A 17,514-nucleotide genomic window follows, 5' to 3' on the forward strand; every position below is an offset into this window, starting at 1 on the left:
AAAAATAAGCAGTATAGTCTTAGAAAACAGTGCATACAGTGTAAAATTACAATAGGATGCAATGGGAGCACATAGGGATAGGGGCAACACAAACCATATACTCCAAAAGTGGAATGTGAATCACGAATGGACCCCAAACCTATGTGACCTTGTAGAGGGTCGCTTGGACTATTAGAAAATAGCAAGGGTTAGAAAAATACCCCACCCCAAGACCCTGAAAAGTGAGTGCAAAGTGCACTAAAGTTCCCCTAAAGACACAGAAGTCGTGATAGCGGGAAAATGCAAGGAAAACACAAATCAGCAGTGCAACAACGATGGATTCCTGACTGAGGGTACCTGTGGAACAAGGGGACCAAGTCCAAAAGTCACAAGCAAGTCGGAGATGGGCAGATGCCCAAGAAATGCCAGCTGTTGGTGCAAAGAAGCTCTTACTAGGCTGAAGAACTGTGAATACTGCAGAAACGACAAGGGCTAGAGACTTCCCCTTTGGAGGATGGAATCCCGACGCCTTGGAGAGTCGTGCAGAAGTGTTTTCCCGCCGGATGGACGCTAACAAGCCTTGCTAGCTGCAAATCGTGCGGTTAGCGTTTTTGGATGCTGCTGTGGCCCAGGATGGACCAGGACAGTGCAAATTGGACCAGGAGGTAGAGGGGACGTCGAGCAAGACAAGGAGCCCTCACAGCAGCAGGTAGCACCCGGAGAAGTGCCAGAAACCGGCACTACGAGGATGCGTGAAACAGTGCTCGCCTGAAGTCACACAAAGGAGTCCCACGTCGCCGGAGAACAACTTAGGAAGTCGTGCAATGCAGGTTAGAGTGCCGGGGACCCCAGCTTCCGGGTGCACAAAGGATTTCCGCCGGAAGTGCACGGGAGCTGGAGAAGTTGCAAAAGTCGCGAAAACCAACAATGCAGTCTGGCGTGGGGAGGCAAGGACTTACCTCCACCAAACTTGGACTGAAGAGTCACTGGACCGTGGGGGTCTCTTGGACAGTCTTGCTGGATTCGTGGGACCTCGCTCGTCGTCGTGAGAGGAGACCCAAGGGACCGTGATGCAGCTTTTTGGTGCCTGCTTTAGCAGGGGGAAGATTCCGTCGACCCACGGGAGATTTCTTCGCAGCTTCTGATGCAGAGAGGAGGCAGACTACCCCCACAGGATGCACACCAAGAAAAACAGTCGAGAAGGCAGCAGGAGCAGCGTTACAATGTTGCAGTAGTCGTCTTAGCTACTTTGTTGCAGGTTTGCAGGCTTCCAGCGCGGTCAGCAGTCGATTCCTTGGCAGAAGGTGAAGAGAGAGATGCAGAGGAACTCTGATGAGCTCTTACATTCGTTATCTAAGGAATCCCCAAAGAAAGAGACCCTAAATAGCCAGAAAAGAGGGTTTGGCTACTTAGGACAAAGGATAGGCTAGCAACACCTGAAGGAGCCTATCAGAAGGAGTCTCTGACGTCAGCAGAGGGCACTGGCCACTCACGGCAGTCCAGTGTGCCAGCAGCACCTCTGTTTCCAAGATGGCAGAGGTCTGGAGCACACTGGAGGAGCTCTGGGCACCTCCCAGAGGAGGTGCAGGTCAGGGGAGTGGTCACTCCCCTTTCCTTTGTCCAGTTTCGCGCCCAGGCAAGGCTGAGGGGTCCCTGAACCGGTGTAAACTGGCTTATGCAGAATTGGGCACATCTGTGCCCAACAAAGCATTTCCAGAGGCTGGGGGAGGCTACTCCTCCCCTGCCTTCACACCATTTTCCAAAGGGAGAGGGTGTAACACCCCCTCTCTGAGGAAGTCCTTTGTTCTGCCATCCTGGGCCAGGCCTGGCTGGACCCCAGGAGGGCAGAAGCCTGTCTGTGGGGTTGGCAGCAGCAGCAGCTGCAGTGTAACCCCAGAAAAGGCAGTTTGGCAGTACCAGGGTCTGTGCTACAGACCACTGGGAGCATGGAATTGTGCCAACTATGCCAGGATGGTATAGAGGGGGCAATTCCATGATCGTCGACATGTTACATGGCCATATTCGGAGTTACCATTGTGAAGCTACACATAGGTAGTGACCTATGTGTAGTGCACGCATATAATGGTGTCCCCAGCACTCACAAAGTCGGGGAATTTGCCCTGAACAATGTGGGGGCACCTTGGCTAGTGCCAGGGTGCCCACACACTAAGTAACTTTGCACCTAACCTTTACCAGGTAAAGGTTAGACATATAGGTGACTTATAAGTTACTTAAGTGCAGTGAAAATGGCTGTGAAAATAACGTGGACGTTATTTCACTCAGGCTGCAGTGGCAGGCCTGTGTAAGAATTGTCAGAGCTCCCTATGGGTGGCAAAAGAAATGCTGCAGCCCATAGGGATCTCCTGGAACCCCAATACCCTGGGTACCTTAGTACCATATACTAGGGAATTATAAGGGTGTTCCAGTAAGCCAATGTGAATTGGTAAAATTGGTCACTAGCCTGTTAGTGACAATTTGAAAGTAATGAGAGAGCATAACCACTGAGGTTCTGGTTAGCAGAGCCTCAGTGAGACAGTTAGGCACCACACAGGGAACACATACATTCACCCTTATGAGCACTGGGGCCCTGTGTAACAGGGTCCCAGTGACACATACATATAGGCCACAAACCTATGAGCACTGGGGTCCTGACCAGCAGGGTCCCAGTGACACATAACAAACATACTGAAAACATAGTGTTTTCACTATGAGCACTGGGGCCTGGCTATCAGGATCCCAGTGAGACAGTGAAAACAGTGACAAACACCCTGACATACACTCACAAACAGGCCAAAAGTGGGGGTAACAAGGCTAGAAAGAGGCTACTTTCTCACAGCATGGGTGCTGGTTTCTCACAGCCAATGTTCAGCCAGGTACTGACAAGGTTTCTGAATGCATTTGTACAACATCTGCAGTCCTATGTGCGATTCACCGAAAGTGCTGACCTCCCTGCTATCAAGTCTGACTTCTATGCCTTTGCAAACATTCCCCATGTCATAGGTTGCATTGATGGCACCCACATAGCTATCATCCCCCCAAGAGTGAGTGAACAGGTGTACGGAAACAGGAAGAACTTTCACTCCATGAACATCCAATTGGTATGTACTGCAGACCAGTACATTTCCCATGTGAATGCCATGTTTCCGGGTTCAGTCCATGATTCATTTGTTTTGAGGAACAGTAGTGTGCCACAGAAGATGGAACAACTCCAAGAGGACAGAGGGTGGATCATAGGTAAGTTTGCCTGTCACTAACTGACACATTGCAGAAAACCTGCCTGCCTGACTAAGGGACATTACAATGACAACTCTGTATTGACCCTTTTTCTAGGTGATTCTGGCTATCCAAACTTGCGTTGGCTCCTGACACCAGTGAGGAATCCCAGGACGGATGCAGAGAGGAAATACAATGAGGCCCATGGACATACTAGGAGGGTGATAGAGTGTACTATAGGTCTCCTGAAAGCTAGATTCCGGTGTCTACATATCTCTGGGGGTTCCCTGGCCTATGGGCCTGATAAGTTGTGTAGAATAGTGGTGGCCTGCTGCATGCTGCACAACGTGGCTGTGAGACATTCCATCCCCCTTTTGGAGGTGGAGGGTGCTTTACAGTAGGTCCTGATCAGTTACCTCAGAGAGGTGAGGAGAGTGATGGTGAGGATGAGGAAGGAGAAGATGTCAATTCCAGGAACCAACTGATACAACTCTACTTCCAATAACTGTGTGGGACTTCAGCCTGTAAATGTGGTTAGTGACTGATACTGTCAGTGTGCCATGTCATCTAGGAGGGATTGGTCATGATAGGCGAGACATGGACCTCTTCAGCATGGTACAGACAGACAATATATGAATTCCCTCTTTGCCTAATGTGAAACACACATTACCACCACTAAGCACCAATTGACAATAAAGTTGTTCTCTGCCAGTTGCATCCATATACCACTTTGTTCAACATTGAAGACAGGAGCCAGTGTTACAGGTGAGAAATGTGTTTTATTGGTCGAATACAGTGAAATGTGCTATGTACAGTGATGGAAGTCGTAAGGGTTGGGTGTCCTCAAAACCAACATGGTGGCAGCCCTGTTGGATGTCATGGGTGGCTCCTATTTGTAGTATAGTACTTCATTTTGCCCTCAGCTAAGTGTAGTTGGTGAATGGGTGGGATGGTTGCTTTGCAGTAGTAGGAGTGTCAATTGTTGGAGTGGGGCTTGTTGTTAGCTGGGTTTCCAGTGCCATATCTTGGCCTGAGACTACGTTTGTGCGCCTGCTGTGGAGCTTCTTGGGGTGGCATGGTTGGCCCTTGTGATTCCTGGGAGGGTATTGCCTGTGCTGTTCCTGCTGCCTGGGTCATCTGTTGCTGGTTGTCCGGGGCTGCTGTGGGGGCCTCTTGTCCGGTGTGGGTGTCTGACTGTTTGATGACCAACTGCAGCAGTGCTCTAGCAATGGTGGCCATTGTGGCATTGTGTTCTTTCCACTGCTCCATGGCCTGTTGGTGTTGTTGCTGCTGCATCCTCTGACTTTGCCCCAGGGAGGACACAATCTGTGCCAACCTGTCTTGGGTATGTTGGTAGGCCCCCAGTACCTCTGCAATGACGTCCTGGGCTGCTGCATCCATCCGGTGCCCTACCCCCTGACCCACTGGGGCACTTGAACTAGCCCCCTGTGCCTGTGTCCCCTGCGGAGGTCTTGATGTGGCACTCGTACTGGGGCTCTCTCCTTTCTGCATGTTGGGAGTGGGAGACTGTGGCCTCTGTAGCTGTGTTCCACCTGTTTGTGCCCTGGGTCCACTGGTGTGGGTACACCTCCCCTGGCCTGCTGGTCTTGACTGGGTGTTAGGGGTGACAGTGGTTTCCTGGGTGGGGCTGCTGCATGGTGAGCATTCATGGCTGTGTGATGGGCCTGCCTGCTCATCAGTGTGCAGGTGTCCTTCGCCAAGGTCTTGTGATGTGCCTCTGTCTCCCTAGAGTGCTGTGGCACTCCTTGTCCCCTCCATTGTGGGTTGCATGGGTGGTGGTGCCTGTTGGGGGACATAGACATGTCTGTTTCATATGCCTAAGGGATTGAGGTGTACAGAACTGTGCAAGTGTGCGCTGGTGTGACTTTCAGTGGCCTTCCAGGGTGCCTTTGTGAGGTGGACATTGCATTTAGTGGCAGTGGTGGGGTTACATTGTGGTGGGGGGGTATTATTCCATTGTGGGTACGTGCAGGGGTGGGTGGCTGTGCACAACGGAAGTGATGTGGGCCTGGTAGTGAGTTGTGGATAATGCAGGGTGGCGGATAATGGCTGGGTGGGGTGTGGGTCTAGGTGGGTGTGGGTGGGGTGGGGTGGTGTATATGGGGTAATTGTAGATGACTTACCCGAGTCCATTCCTCCAGTGAGTCCCTCTGGGTGCAGGATGGCGAGTACCTTCTCCTCCCAGTCGGTGTAGTCAGGTGGTGTTGGTTGCGGTCCTCTCCCAGTCTTCTGCACTGCGATGTGGTGCCTGGATGCCATGGCCCTGACCTTACCCCGCAGGTCATTCCATCTCTTGCGGATGTCGTCCCTGGTGCGTGGATGGTGTCCTACTGCATTCACCCTGTTGACAATGATCTGCCACAGCTCCAATTTCCGCGCAATGGGTGTGTGCTGCACCTCAGCCCCGAATATTTGTGGCTCCACCTTCAGGATCTCGTCCACCATGGTCCTTAGCTCCCTTTCCGTGAAGCGTGGATTTTGGGGGGGGGGGCATTGTGAGGGTGATGGATGGTGTTGGGAATGGGGACGGGATATGGGTGCGCCTGTGTGGGTCGCTATGCGTGTCCTGTCGGCTGGCGTTCTCTGTCTGGCTCTGGTGCTCTCCGTCTTCTGTCCTGGTTTCATTGCAAGGGATTGTGGGGTGTGTATGGGGGTGTTTTATGGTGTTCTGGATGTGTGTCAGGTGTGTGGGTGATAGGCCTAGCCAATGTGTGCACTTGTTGCTGTAGGGCCCACTTGCCGCCCATGGCGGTCGCAGCCGCCAATGGTTGTCCGGTCTCCACTGTCCGCCGGGGTGATTTGTGCATCATTATTTGGAGGGCGGGATGTGGGTGTGCTTGGCAGTGGCGGAGTGGGGTGGGCCAGGATTCCTGCCGACAGTGTCCTGGCGGGGAGTGGTGGTCTGGGATTTTTTGTCGGGTTGGGTTTTTCAATCATTATATGGCGGGTTTCCATTCGCCGCCACCGGCGGGATTCTGTTCACCGCCAACACGGCGGTAGGCAGTCTTTCCCGCCATGTTCATAATGACAGCCATAGTAGGGTGTCTGTGGGAGACAAAGAAACTAGAAGAATCATGATCAATTGCGTGGGTTTTGGAGAGTCACGAATGAACTGTCTTCACAGGGCGAAGCGGTTTTGGAGAGGTACTAGATTAGTTTCTGCAAAATTTTCAAGAGAAGGTCCAATATTGTTAGCAGATGAGTCATCTAGGATTATCAAAAACAAAGGAGAGATTCAGATTAATGTATTGGTGGCCGGGCATGGACATTCAGGTTGAGAGATGTGCAAGAGAATGTTTAGAGTGTACCAATGCTGATAAATTGCTTGTGCAGAGTTCAGCCTATGAAGGTGAGAGATATACTGAATGAACCTGTGTTTGAGGTTGCTATGGACATCCTGGGCCTGACAAAACACTTTAATACAGACAAATATCTAATTGTGCTAATAGATATGTATTCAAGGTGGCCTGAGGTGAGAATAACCAACTACGTGGAAACGCAAGATGTGAAAATGTTCTTGAACAAGTGTTTGAAAGGGAGAGGTTTCCTACCTCCATTCTAATGGACAGTGGGGTCCAGCTGGTGTCTCACAGCATGGAGAAGTACCTTCGGAACAGAGGCAACAAGCACAAGAAATCAAGTCTGTACCATCCGGAGACAAACAGCATGGTGGAGAGGCTCAACAGAGTGTTAAAAGAGACTATACAAAGAGCCGTTGCAAACAATGAGTGTGTAAGATAAAGAACTATAGATTGATGCCTCATACCACCACAGGTATCTTACCATTTGAACTGCTTGTACGGAGGAAACGCAACACATTGTTCTGCACATCTTGGGTAAATACCAAGTCTGGGCAGGAATTAAATCTGGAGTAGAATGAAAAAGTAAAAAAGAGAGAACAAATGAATATGTCAAAAAGGAAAACCAGGTTTGATAGCTGCAAACCAGTAAAGAAAACAGTGATTCAGGTATTATCTTTCACTCACGGTACGGCCAAATGATAGCTCGATAGAGAGAAAAGTAACATTTTAATAAAAACAAGAGGTCTGGGTTAACACTAGACCTAATTATTGGCCCAAAGCCTATATAAAGTCACAAACGTGCACCCATGGCATATGTCTTTGCATTAGTGCAGAATTCTGGCTTTCTTGAATTCACAAGAATTTACAGAAGAAGATCGGGAAATCGTACTCCTAGAAAATATTTGTGAACTGTATTTCAGTATGAGCAAATGTGCACGTGTGGATTTGGTCATTCAAAAATCTATTGCTTGTTTACAAGTTTATTTTCCCGCCAACCACCTTTTTCCCAACCATGGAAGAACTTCTACTTCTGCCCTTATCAGGAGTAAATCTCCAGCCTTTCTCAGAATGGGAAAGGATTAGAGAAAAGCTGGTGAAAATTGTTAAAACATGTAAGTTAGTAGGTTTACTCAGACTCAAAGGAATTCCAACCCCAGAACTATTGCTTACTGTTTCCTCCAGCCCCAGTATATAGATCTGGGGAAAGGAGGCAAAATAAGGAAACTGCTAGTATTCAAGTCTTACTATAGTAGTAGCCCTGGCACAATCAGAGGCTATTATCAGAGCTCCTAAATAGTGAGATTTCTGACATAATTTGTTGTCGCACTACATGGCACCAAAGGGACGAGTAGATTTTTTTACAGGACAAATAGCTTTATGAAGCAACCTGTCTCATGGGCAAGTAGATATTTTATTAAATTCCATACCACTGTTTTTTTTGTGAGTTGAATTTCCAACTGAGGGGAGAAGTGCAACCCACCATTATGGTGTGCATTATGGTGTGTTATTAATCGTGGTAACCTTGGACAAAGGTAAAAAAACAGTGTTTTTTATAATTTGAGTGTTTGGGACAGCCCAGAAGTAAGAGACTTGGGCCCTGATTTCAACCGTGGCGGGTGGCCTGCCAAGGGTGAACCACCTAACGGCCGCAAACCCACTGGCCGCATTACAACAGAGTTTCCGCCCATCAGCCCAGCGGGGATGTGGCCCGTAACATTGCAGCCGGCTCCTAATGGAGCTGGCGGCAATGTGGCAGTGCGGCGGGTGCAGCAGCACCCGTCGCGCTTTCCACTGTCTGCCAAGCAGACAGTCGCGATGGGCTTGTGCCTGGGGGCCCCTGCAACTGTCCCTGCCAAGTGCATGGGCAGTGCAGGGGCCCCCAGGGGCCCCACGAGTCCCCTTACCGCCAGCCTTTCCATGGCGGTGTCTACCACCATGGCGGTGTCTACCACCATGGACAGGCTGGCGGTAAGGGAGTCAAAATCCCCAGGGCAGCGCTGCCCTGGCGGATTGCGACCGCCGGGACATCCATGGCGGTCATAAAGTGGCATTTCATACCGCCAGCCTGTTGGAGGTACGAATGCCACTTTAACCCTGGCGGTCGGTGACCACCAGGGTTGAAATGAGGCCCTTGGTAGTGTGCTTGCTTCTGGTGCTCATTGATAGTAATTTGGGAAGGTGAGCCCGCTCTCTCTTCTCACTCTTTTTATTGGTACACACACATACTGGTTGGATTTGGCACAAGGGTGAGTGAAGGTTCAGAATGTACATTATTATTAACAATAGATTTCACAAAAATGAAATGCACTGTAAATAATTAAAAGGTCAAAAAACTGAACTAATGACTCGCAGCTTGTGAACTGTAAAACTGCATCAATGCACCAACCTCTTTACAGTCCATTTACACACCTTTCATATGTGACACTCACAAGACCATTCTTGCCACGAACCCAGCACATTACAACACACATCAACAGACAGAGAGCCATTCAAGGGCCCATCAATTTAATATGCCCACATGCCTGACACAGCACACACAGCCCAGGTTTAGAACACGCAGGGCAGGGCATACGACTCTCCTTCCCCATGCTTCTTCGCATACGGACTCTACGGGAATTGTTTTTTTTTTTGCATAGGAGGAATGTAATCAGTAAAGTGGCGATCTTTTAATCTAGCCACACCCTTCACCAGTCCAACTCTGGGAACACTTGCCTGTTCCACTACAACAAGGCTGCCTATCACAGACTCCTGAAACTGAACAAATGTCATCTTTGACTCTGGAGAACAGTACTTGAAGACAACAAAAACATTGACGGTTGCAAGATTAAACAAATAGATACCCAACTTCCTATACCTAATGTAAGCCTTACAAACAGCACTGTAAGGTTCCAACCTCTGATCTAGTCTATGTACACTACCCATGTGTTTATTGTTCCCTGGGTTTGTGCCCTTTAGCAACCCAACCCTAAACAGTCACAGGTGAATAACGTTCATCATGGATGGTTGTAGACATCTCACCTGCCTGCAAATTTCACAGCTAGACGTTCATCACTACGCGAGGCACTGCACTGTCCCCTCTCAAGGTTTTACAAACAAGCTCTCTTGGATAACCTTTACAGTTAGGGTGGACTGTGCCACAAGCAACAGTGTCCTCTTTCAACAATTTCTTGAAAAAGTGTACACCAGTGTAGAAGTTATCTTCGTATAAATGGTGACCTTTGTTAAAATAGTCCTCTACCAAGTTCACACACAGTTTTCTCACTAACTGCAAAGGTGGAAGGACAACCAGGGGGGGTCAATAGTGGAATCCCTACCAGTATACACCTGGAAATTGTAGACATATTCTGAACTACTTTCAGACAGCATATACATCTTAATTCCATAACGAGCCCACTTGGCAGGAATGTACTGCCTAAGAACCAAGTGGCCCTGACTCATCCACAGCTATTTCTTTTCCTGGAACATAGATTTCTGAAAATCGATCTACAAAGTGGTCAAGTACAAGCCGAATCCTAAAAAGATGGTCACAGTCAGGGTGGTCTTGTGGCAACGCTGAAGCATTATCAACAAAATGTAGCACCCAAAGCAGAAGCAAATACCAATCACGACTCATGATTGCAGGAAATATGGATGTTGCTATCAAGGTACTGGGAGACCAATATGAAGACAGCGACGGCTTCCTTATCAAACCCATCAAAAAAGCTAATCCCAAGAACTTCTTCAACTCATCCAGACTTGTGGGAATTCAATGGGTAGCTCTAGAGCAGGGCTTAAGTTTGGCACTGTTGTCACTCAAATACTGTTCAGCATACAAATTAGTCTGCTCAACAGTCTCTTTCAAAATACATCGTCCATAAACAACTGAAAGAAATTTATAGGCAAAAAGTTTTCAGTATTCACTCCACACCCCGCGACACCAGCAGAGGCAAGCAACGCTGGCTGCACCCTGTTTGGGGCAACCTAGAGGTCAGCTCTTCCAGGGGGAAGCCGTTCAGCCCCAGGCGCCAGCCCAGATGCCTCTTGCTACACTATCGACACATCAGTGTCCTCCTCTAAAACAGGCCCTTCGTCCGCACTGAGAGTGGCTTCATCATCAGATGATTCCTCTCGGACAGAAGATTCACTGCCAGAAACTTGCAGAGTCAGTCTCATAATCATGGTCAGAAGAAGACTCAAAAAGCATACCAACAACCTGCTGAGCGGTCACCCTGAGGCTAGCCACTATCCTTCCTAATAAAAGTAACTTGAGAAATAAGTCAGCAACAACCAACACTGTGTAAAATAGGTAATAAACAAAGTGTGGCTTCATCACAAAGACCTAGTTACTCAAAAACTATACCAATCACTTGCCAGAGACAGCTAGTCCCACCAGCACCTACTGTGCACAGACATAACAACACCAACGATATCCCACTAAGAAGGAAAAACAAAATAAAATCACACACAAGACAACACAATACAAATTGTACACAATCCAAGGAGAATTCCACAGACAATAAAACATAAGCTAAATATGCTGCTATTATTACACAAACCAAAGCTTTGCACTAGACTAGAAAGGAGAAATAAAACATTACAATCACAAATGCAAATGATGACAAGAAAAACAACCAGTTAATAATATAAAGCACTATGAACTCTGTCTATCTCCATCCAAGCGCCAGATCACATACGTCGACAGCAAAATGCCAATACACACACAGCTAGCCAAACACCAGTACATGCAGACCGTCAGCCGAACTCCAGTTCACACACGCACACACACACACACACACAGAAACTTTCCCTGGTGGCTAGTGGCTTCTGCCACCTTAGGGGCCGATTGACCTACCATATTGCAGATCTGCCCATAAAGGGGGCAGAAACAGCCAAAAAACATGCTCTCTAATAAAGGGTCGCTCCCCAGCATGCCCAAATAAATTACTCCCCGGTGGTTAGCGGCTTTGATGGGCCTAAAAATATATGGAGGGGCAGAAATAGCCAAAACATATTTCCTAAAGGAGAGCCACCCTTGCTCAAGGGGCCGCTCCCCAAAACAAGAAACATCCTGCTGAAAAAATCCCTGGTGGTCGACCTCAAAATATATGGCTAATCTTCCCCCAAAGGGGAGGCAGAAACAGCCAAAACTTAAGGGGAGAAACCCTTGCTCAAGGGGCTGCTCCCAAAAACAGCAAAGATTTTAAAAACAAAGCATCCAAAAATCCCTGGTGGCCTGGTGGGCATTCCTGCTGCTCGATAGCGGCCCCAAGGGCAGCCAGAATAATTACCAGTGGCTGAGATTAATTTGAGCATTCCACCCATCACTTTTACTTTTTTTGAATTCCAGAGTAGAGCTTCAATATTCCAGGGTGTTGGTGGAGTGTGGATACTCACGAACGACATACGCTGGACCAGGGGACTTGTGGTTGCTGTGGTGGTATTCAGCCTCCCTTGCTGCTTGTGTTGCAGAAGCTGTGGAAGGAACATGTGATCCCACAGTAAATGTGTGATGTAATCTGGTTTGTGTGCATGCAGGGACTCTGTTTCAAGGTAGATCTCACGCTGTAGTGGGAGTTTATTTTGAGGGTGCTCAGGAAAGGTTTTAATGATTAATCATAATTTGCTGTTCTTGATAGAGATCAGCAAGAGTTGTGCATCTCATCTGTGCCTCATACATACATTCCATTGCTTCTTCATTGCATCTTGTCTTCTGACAGCCACCAGAATCATCCCAGCAAAAGGAAACTCTGATGGATGTTGCTGTGCGCTACAAATTCAGAAAATAGAGATACATTGATTGTTGGTCTGGATTTATTAGTTGTAAATGTAGGTTTATTCTTATTTGTGAGTTTATTACTCATGGTTGTGTGTGTTTATTATTCTTAGTTGTAGGTGCAGGTTTGTTATTCTTGTGACATTTCTACTCACCATGGTAAGTGTGAGTTTATTACTCATAGTTGTAGGTGTGTGCATCTGTTTACTCGCTGCTGTAAATATCATCGCAAGGACCAACCTCCCAGATTGTTCCTGTGTACTGGTGCATTTGATGACCTGCCCCGTTGTCACACTTCGCCCTTCTGTTGATGTGTCTCATCCCTTTCTTGGGGTCATCTTGAGCTAGTAACATCTTATCTGATGCAGTCGCTCTTCATCAAGGAGTTTTGCCCGTACCTTAAACTTACCCCCATTTGTCACAGCTAAGGTACAGAGGCAGGAAACACGCAGTCAGGGAGCTCATTGGATCATATTTTTCAACCAGTATTTGTCTGTCTTTCTCCTAAAATAATCGTATGAGCTTAGTTGATTAGAATAATTTGGTTTTCTGCTTCTTACTAGACACAGGTCCTCATTACGACCCCGCGGTATTCTGGGTTTCCCGCTGGGCTGGCGGGCGACCGCCAAAAGGCCGCCCGCCAGCCCAGCAGGAAACACCCTTCCATGAGGATGCCGGCTCCGAATGGAGCCGGCGGAGTGGAAGGGGTGCGACGGGTGCAGTAGCACCCGTCGCGAATTTCAGTGTCTGCTAAGCAGACACTGAAATTCTAAGAGGGGCCCCACGACACCCCATACCGCCATTCTGTTCCTGGCGGCCCAAACCGCCAGGAACAGGATGGCGGTATGGGGGTCGGAATCCCCATGGCGGCGCAGCATGCTGTGCCGCCATGGAGGATTCCCCAGGGCAGCGGGAAACTGTCGGGAGACCGCCAGTTTTCCCTGTCTGACCGCGGCTGAACAGCCGCGGTCAGAATGCCCTGGGATGCACCGCCGGCCTGTCGGCGGTGCATCCTCCGTCCCCGGCCCTGGCGGATGAAATCCGCCAGGGTCGGAATGAGGCCCACAGTCCTTTCAATGCAGAACAGGTAAAGATGCCGTGTGATAAATGAATTATAAGAACTGAATGTGAGGTTCCCTGTAATCCTGTCGCCGGGTCTGCATCATACAACACTACTTTGACATTATCTTGTGTCACCTCCATCCAGCCTCTATGGGGAGCCCCAGCATCTGTCACCTTCTTTGGTCCTTTCCTTGAGCTTCTAGTAGTACCCTCAGTTTTTTGTCGGATGGAGCTACCAGTGTAGTTGGGGATGTGACCCGAGATGGCTGTGGTGATGCTTCTCCTACCAGCCCCTTTACCCAGGTTCCTCCTCTGTGCGGGTGCACATGAGGCCCTGGAAGTGTCATGAAGGGGGGTATTCAAAGCATGTGCTGAAGAAAAAGTGATCCAGGTACGTAATTCCAAATAATGTAATGGTTAAATCCTAATGTTGTGATTGTTGTGTGATTGTAATTATTGTGCTTCCTTGCAGTTGCCCCTCAAGCAGCGGTTACACGAAGAAAGAACGGCGATCACACCTTCCTCACCGGCTACGCATATGGATTTTATCCCAGAGACATTGAGGTGAAATGGGTCAGGAATGGTGTAGAGATTCCCTGGGAGTCGAGGGACATCTTACCAAACCCTGACGGGACCTACCAGGTCAGGACAACAGTGGAAGTTCAGAAAGGAGATGATGAGAAAACCTACAGATATGAGGTGTATCACAGCAGCCTGCCGGACACTGTGACCGTGATGTATGGTAAGTGCACGGTGGTCTGTAGCGGGGGATTGTGACGGTGGCGTACATATTGATTTCCCATGGTCCCTGGTTTGATCTGTTCCTGTCACAGGTGCCCGGCCCAGCCACGCAAGCAGAGTACTGTTTTTATGGGGAGGTTTGTGGGAATGCTGGATGGTAGAAATTTTGTGGATCCCTGCAGATTCCAGAAGTTTCCCTCACAGAAGTATGAGGAAAATGTATGATTTTCAAAAAACAGTAGAGTTTGAAGGGCATTCTGGGTAAGAAAACCTATTGGGATCCATGCAGGTCACCCCACCCTACACTTCCCTGCAAAAAAGGAATCAAGGAACTTTGTTACAGACTGGTGCTATCCTATCTGTAGTTATAGTTAGGATTCCTAGAAATAGGAATTCCTCTAATTTGTGACTATTAATAGTTTTGCGCCGCCCGTTTGACAAATCTGAACGAAACGTTGTAGACCTATTCTTTTTCCTACATTAGCAAACAACGCAAACCTTTGTAGAGATTTGTCAAGGTGGTGCAAAGAAAAAAGGGGGGCCCAAAATGCCTTTTGGCACTAGTGCATTTTTCATAGACTTTGTACTCTTCTGTAGTGGGCAAACGCCCTGTCAGATGTACGTGAAATTTGGCAGGATTATAGATTATGGTGTGCAGATTCTCCTTTTTGGTAGTACAGGTAATTAGGACAAGTATTTTTAAAGTTATAAAGTATTTTAACTTAGATATATATGTTGTAGTGGTAGTTTCACAAAATTTTGAAAAAAGTTCAGCGGTACATGCCAATTACAAAGCACTATGAAGTTGGCTAATGACTGCCTTTACAAAAATCAAAGGCAGCCATGTTGTTTTAAGTACACCTTGGCTGAGGTCTGGGTTAGGGTTTTAGATATAGGTATTACGTTTTAGATTTTTTCCCTACCAAGTACTACTTTTTTAAAGTGGTAATAGGTAAGGAAAAGTATTCATAAGTTTCCAAATATTACAGAGTACGTCAGTGCTACCTCAGAAATACCATGGAATAATACATTTAAATACACTGTACTACACTATATTTCACAAATATAGTGCAGTACAGTGTATTTTCACTTTTTTACATATTTCTTTTTTTACAAAAAGTCTACAGTGTACAGCGGTAATACCTACACATTACAGCGCTATTTCAAAAAAGTTTTAAAAACAAATTAAAAAAAGAGGCTGCAAGCTTTGGCGAGGACGCCAGTCGGGCTGAACCAACAGTGGGGCTGAGATCTCACGATGCTTGGGCACAGGTAGGCACCTTTGGTCCTCTTCTCCACGGCTGTGGGGCAACGGGTACAGAGAAGTCTTCAGGTGTCGGGTTTTCCTTACCAGAGTGGTCGCAGTAGCGGTGGGCCACATGCTGGGGCTGCAGGCATCATCAGGGAGTCCAGGAGGGGTGTAACCACAATGGACTCAAGCGCTTTAGGCCTGGGGAACCTTCTTGGTACCAGTGGCCCACTTCATCTCAGGATGGAGGCAACAAGTGCAGTGGTGGCTTCGGATTTCAGGTTTTGGCAGTTCCAGAGGCTTCAGTTTGTAATAAAGGCGGTCTTGAGTCTTTATCAAAGGCATACAGTCCTCCCGGTGTCTGGAGTCCACAGCTGCAGGACGGGGCAACTTTGACACTGTTTTCAACAAGGGATGCAGACAGGCCGGTGGGTTTGGTACAAGGTCAGCTGGTTCTTCTCTCCTCTCAGCCTTCGCGGCTCTTCAGTGTCCTTGGTCTTCTTAGGTCACCAGGATATGCTTCTCTGGTGCCAGGAGTCCCCTAAATACTTACTTTAGGGGTATTTCGGGGAGTGTAGGGTAATGGGCAATGGGCTACTCACCTCTGAGTTCACTACACCTCCTGTATGACGACTTCCTGTGGGAAGTGGGTGTAACCCTGTCCCAGAGTTCCTAAATCTGCCAACACCAAGATGACAGATTCTAAAATGTGGGGTCCACATCATTCAACTCACCTTAGGGGTGGGACTGACCTGAGGGGTGGACATTCCTCCCTGAATACTAAATTGACAAAAAGAGTCACTTTCCTACAATTGGTATGATATCAAATCTTATAACATTGGTATTTCCTGACTAACTATGTCACTGAGGCTCTGCTAACCAGAACCTCAGTGCTTATGCTCTCTCTGCCTTTAAAATTGTCACTATAGGCTAGGGACAATTTTCACCAATTCTAATTGGCACACTGGAACAACCTTATAATTCCCGAGTATATGGTACCTAGGTATTGGGGTTCCAGTAGATCCCTCTGGGCTGCAGCATTTCTTTTGCTACCCATGAGGAGCTCAGACAAATCTTACACAGGACTGCCACTGCAGCCTGAGTGAAATAACGCACAAATTATTTCACAGTCATTTTTCACTGCACTTACGTAACTTATAACTCACCTATATGTCTAACCTTCACTTAGTGAAGGTTAGGTGCAAAGTTACTAAGTCTGAGGGCATCCTGGCACTAGCCAAGGTGCCCCCACATAGTTCAGGGCAATTTCCCCAGACTTTGTGAGTGCGGGGACACCATTACACGCGTGCATTACATATAGGTCAATACCTATATGTAGCTTCACAATGGTAACTCCGAATATGTCCATGTAACATGTCTAAGATCATGGAATTGTCCCCGCATGCCAAATCTGGTATTGGGGTGCCAATCCCATGCATCCCCAGGGCTCCACTAGACCCCGGGTACTGCCAAACCAGCTCTCTGGGGTTTTCTCTGCAGCTACCGCTGCTGCCAACCCCACAGACAGGGTTCTGCCCTCCTGGGGTCTGGGCAGCCCAGTCCCAGGAAGGCAGAAGAAAAGATGTCCTCTAAAAGAGGGTGTTACACCCTCTCCCTTTGGAAATAGGTGTTAAGGGCTGGGAAGGAGTGGCCTCTCCCAGCCTCTGGAAATGCTTTGAGAACCTCTCAGGACTGGAAGGCAGTAATCATAGGTCAAATAAGGTTGTTCCACCTCAAATGACGTGTGTAGTACCATCAAAATGGTCTGTTAGATCGTTAAATGGAACCCAGAATGAATTAGCCCCCAACGAATTCCCTAGTACAAACTCCATGCAAGTAACTCATGCTATCCCACGTGCAATGGAGTTAACATCGGAATTCAGCGAGAAAGAGATTAAACAAGTTATTCTCCTCCAAAAGCCGTACAAAGCTGCAGGCCCAGACGGTATTCCTTCAGACGTTTATCGTAACCAGCTAACGCTATGGCTACCTGCTCTAGCACGTCTATTCAACAGTGTTTGGCACCACAAGGTAATTCCTACTTCTTGGAAGAAATCAATAATTGTTCCAATTCACAAAAAAGGGCCTCGAGATATGGTGTGCAATTACAGGCCAATTTCACTGCTTGACAGTGTTGGGAAAATGTTTGCCAAACTGATTCAGCTGCGCTTAGATCAATGGCTAGAGGATGGACA

General features: G+C 47.9%; 1 protein-coding gene across 1 annotated transcript in view; it reads left to right on the plus strand.

Annotated features, from left to right (window-relative positions):
• Positions 1–17,514, plus strand: part of LOC138301432 (saoe class I histocompatibility antigen, C alpha chain-like) — a 248,416-nt gene that overhangs the window by 152,150 nt on the left and 78,752 nt on the right. Inside the window, exon 4 of the mRNA XM_069241924.1 lies at positions 13,802–14,071. Coding sequence (XP_069098025.1) covers positions 13,802–14,071 — 270 coding nt within the window. The remainder of the gene's footprint in view (positions 1–13,801; positions 14,072–17,514) is intronic.

Source organism: Pleurodeles waltl, chromosome 6 (genome assembly GCF_031143425.1).
Source record: "Pleurodeles waltl isolate 20211129_DDA chromosome 6, aPleWal1.hap1.20221129, whole genome shotgun sequence".
NCBI lineage: Eukaryota > Metazoa > Chordata > Amphibia > Caudata > Salamandridae > Pleurodeles > Pleurodeles waltl.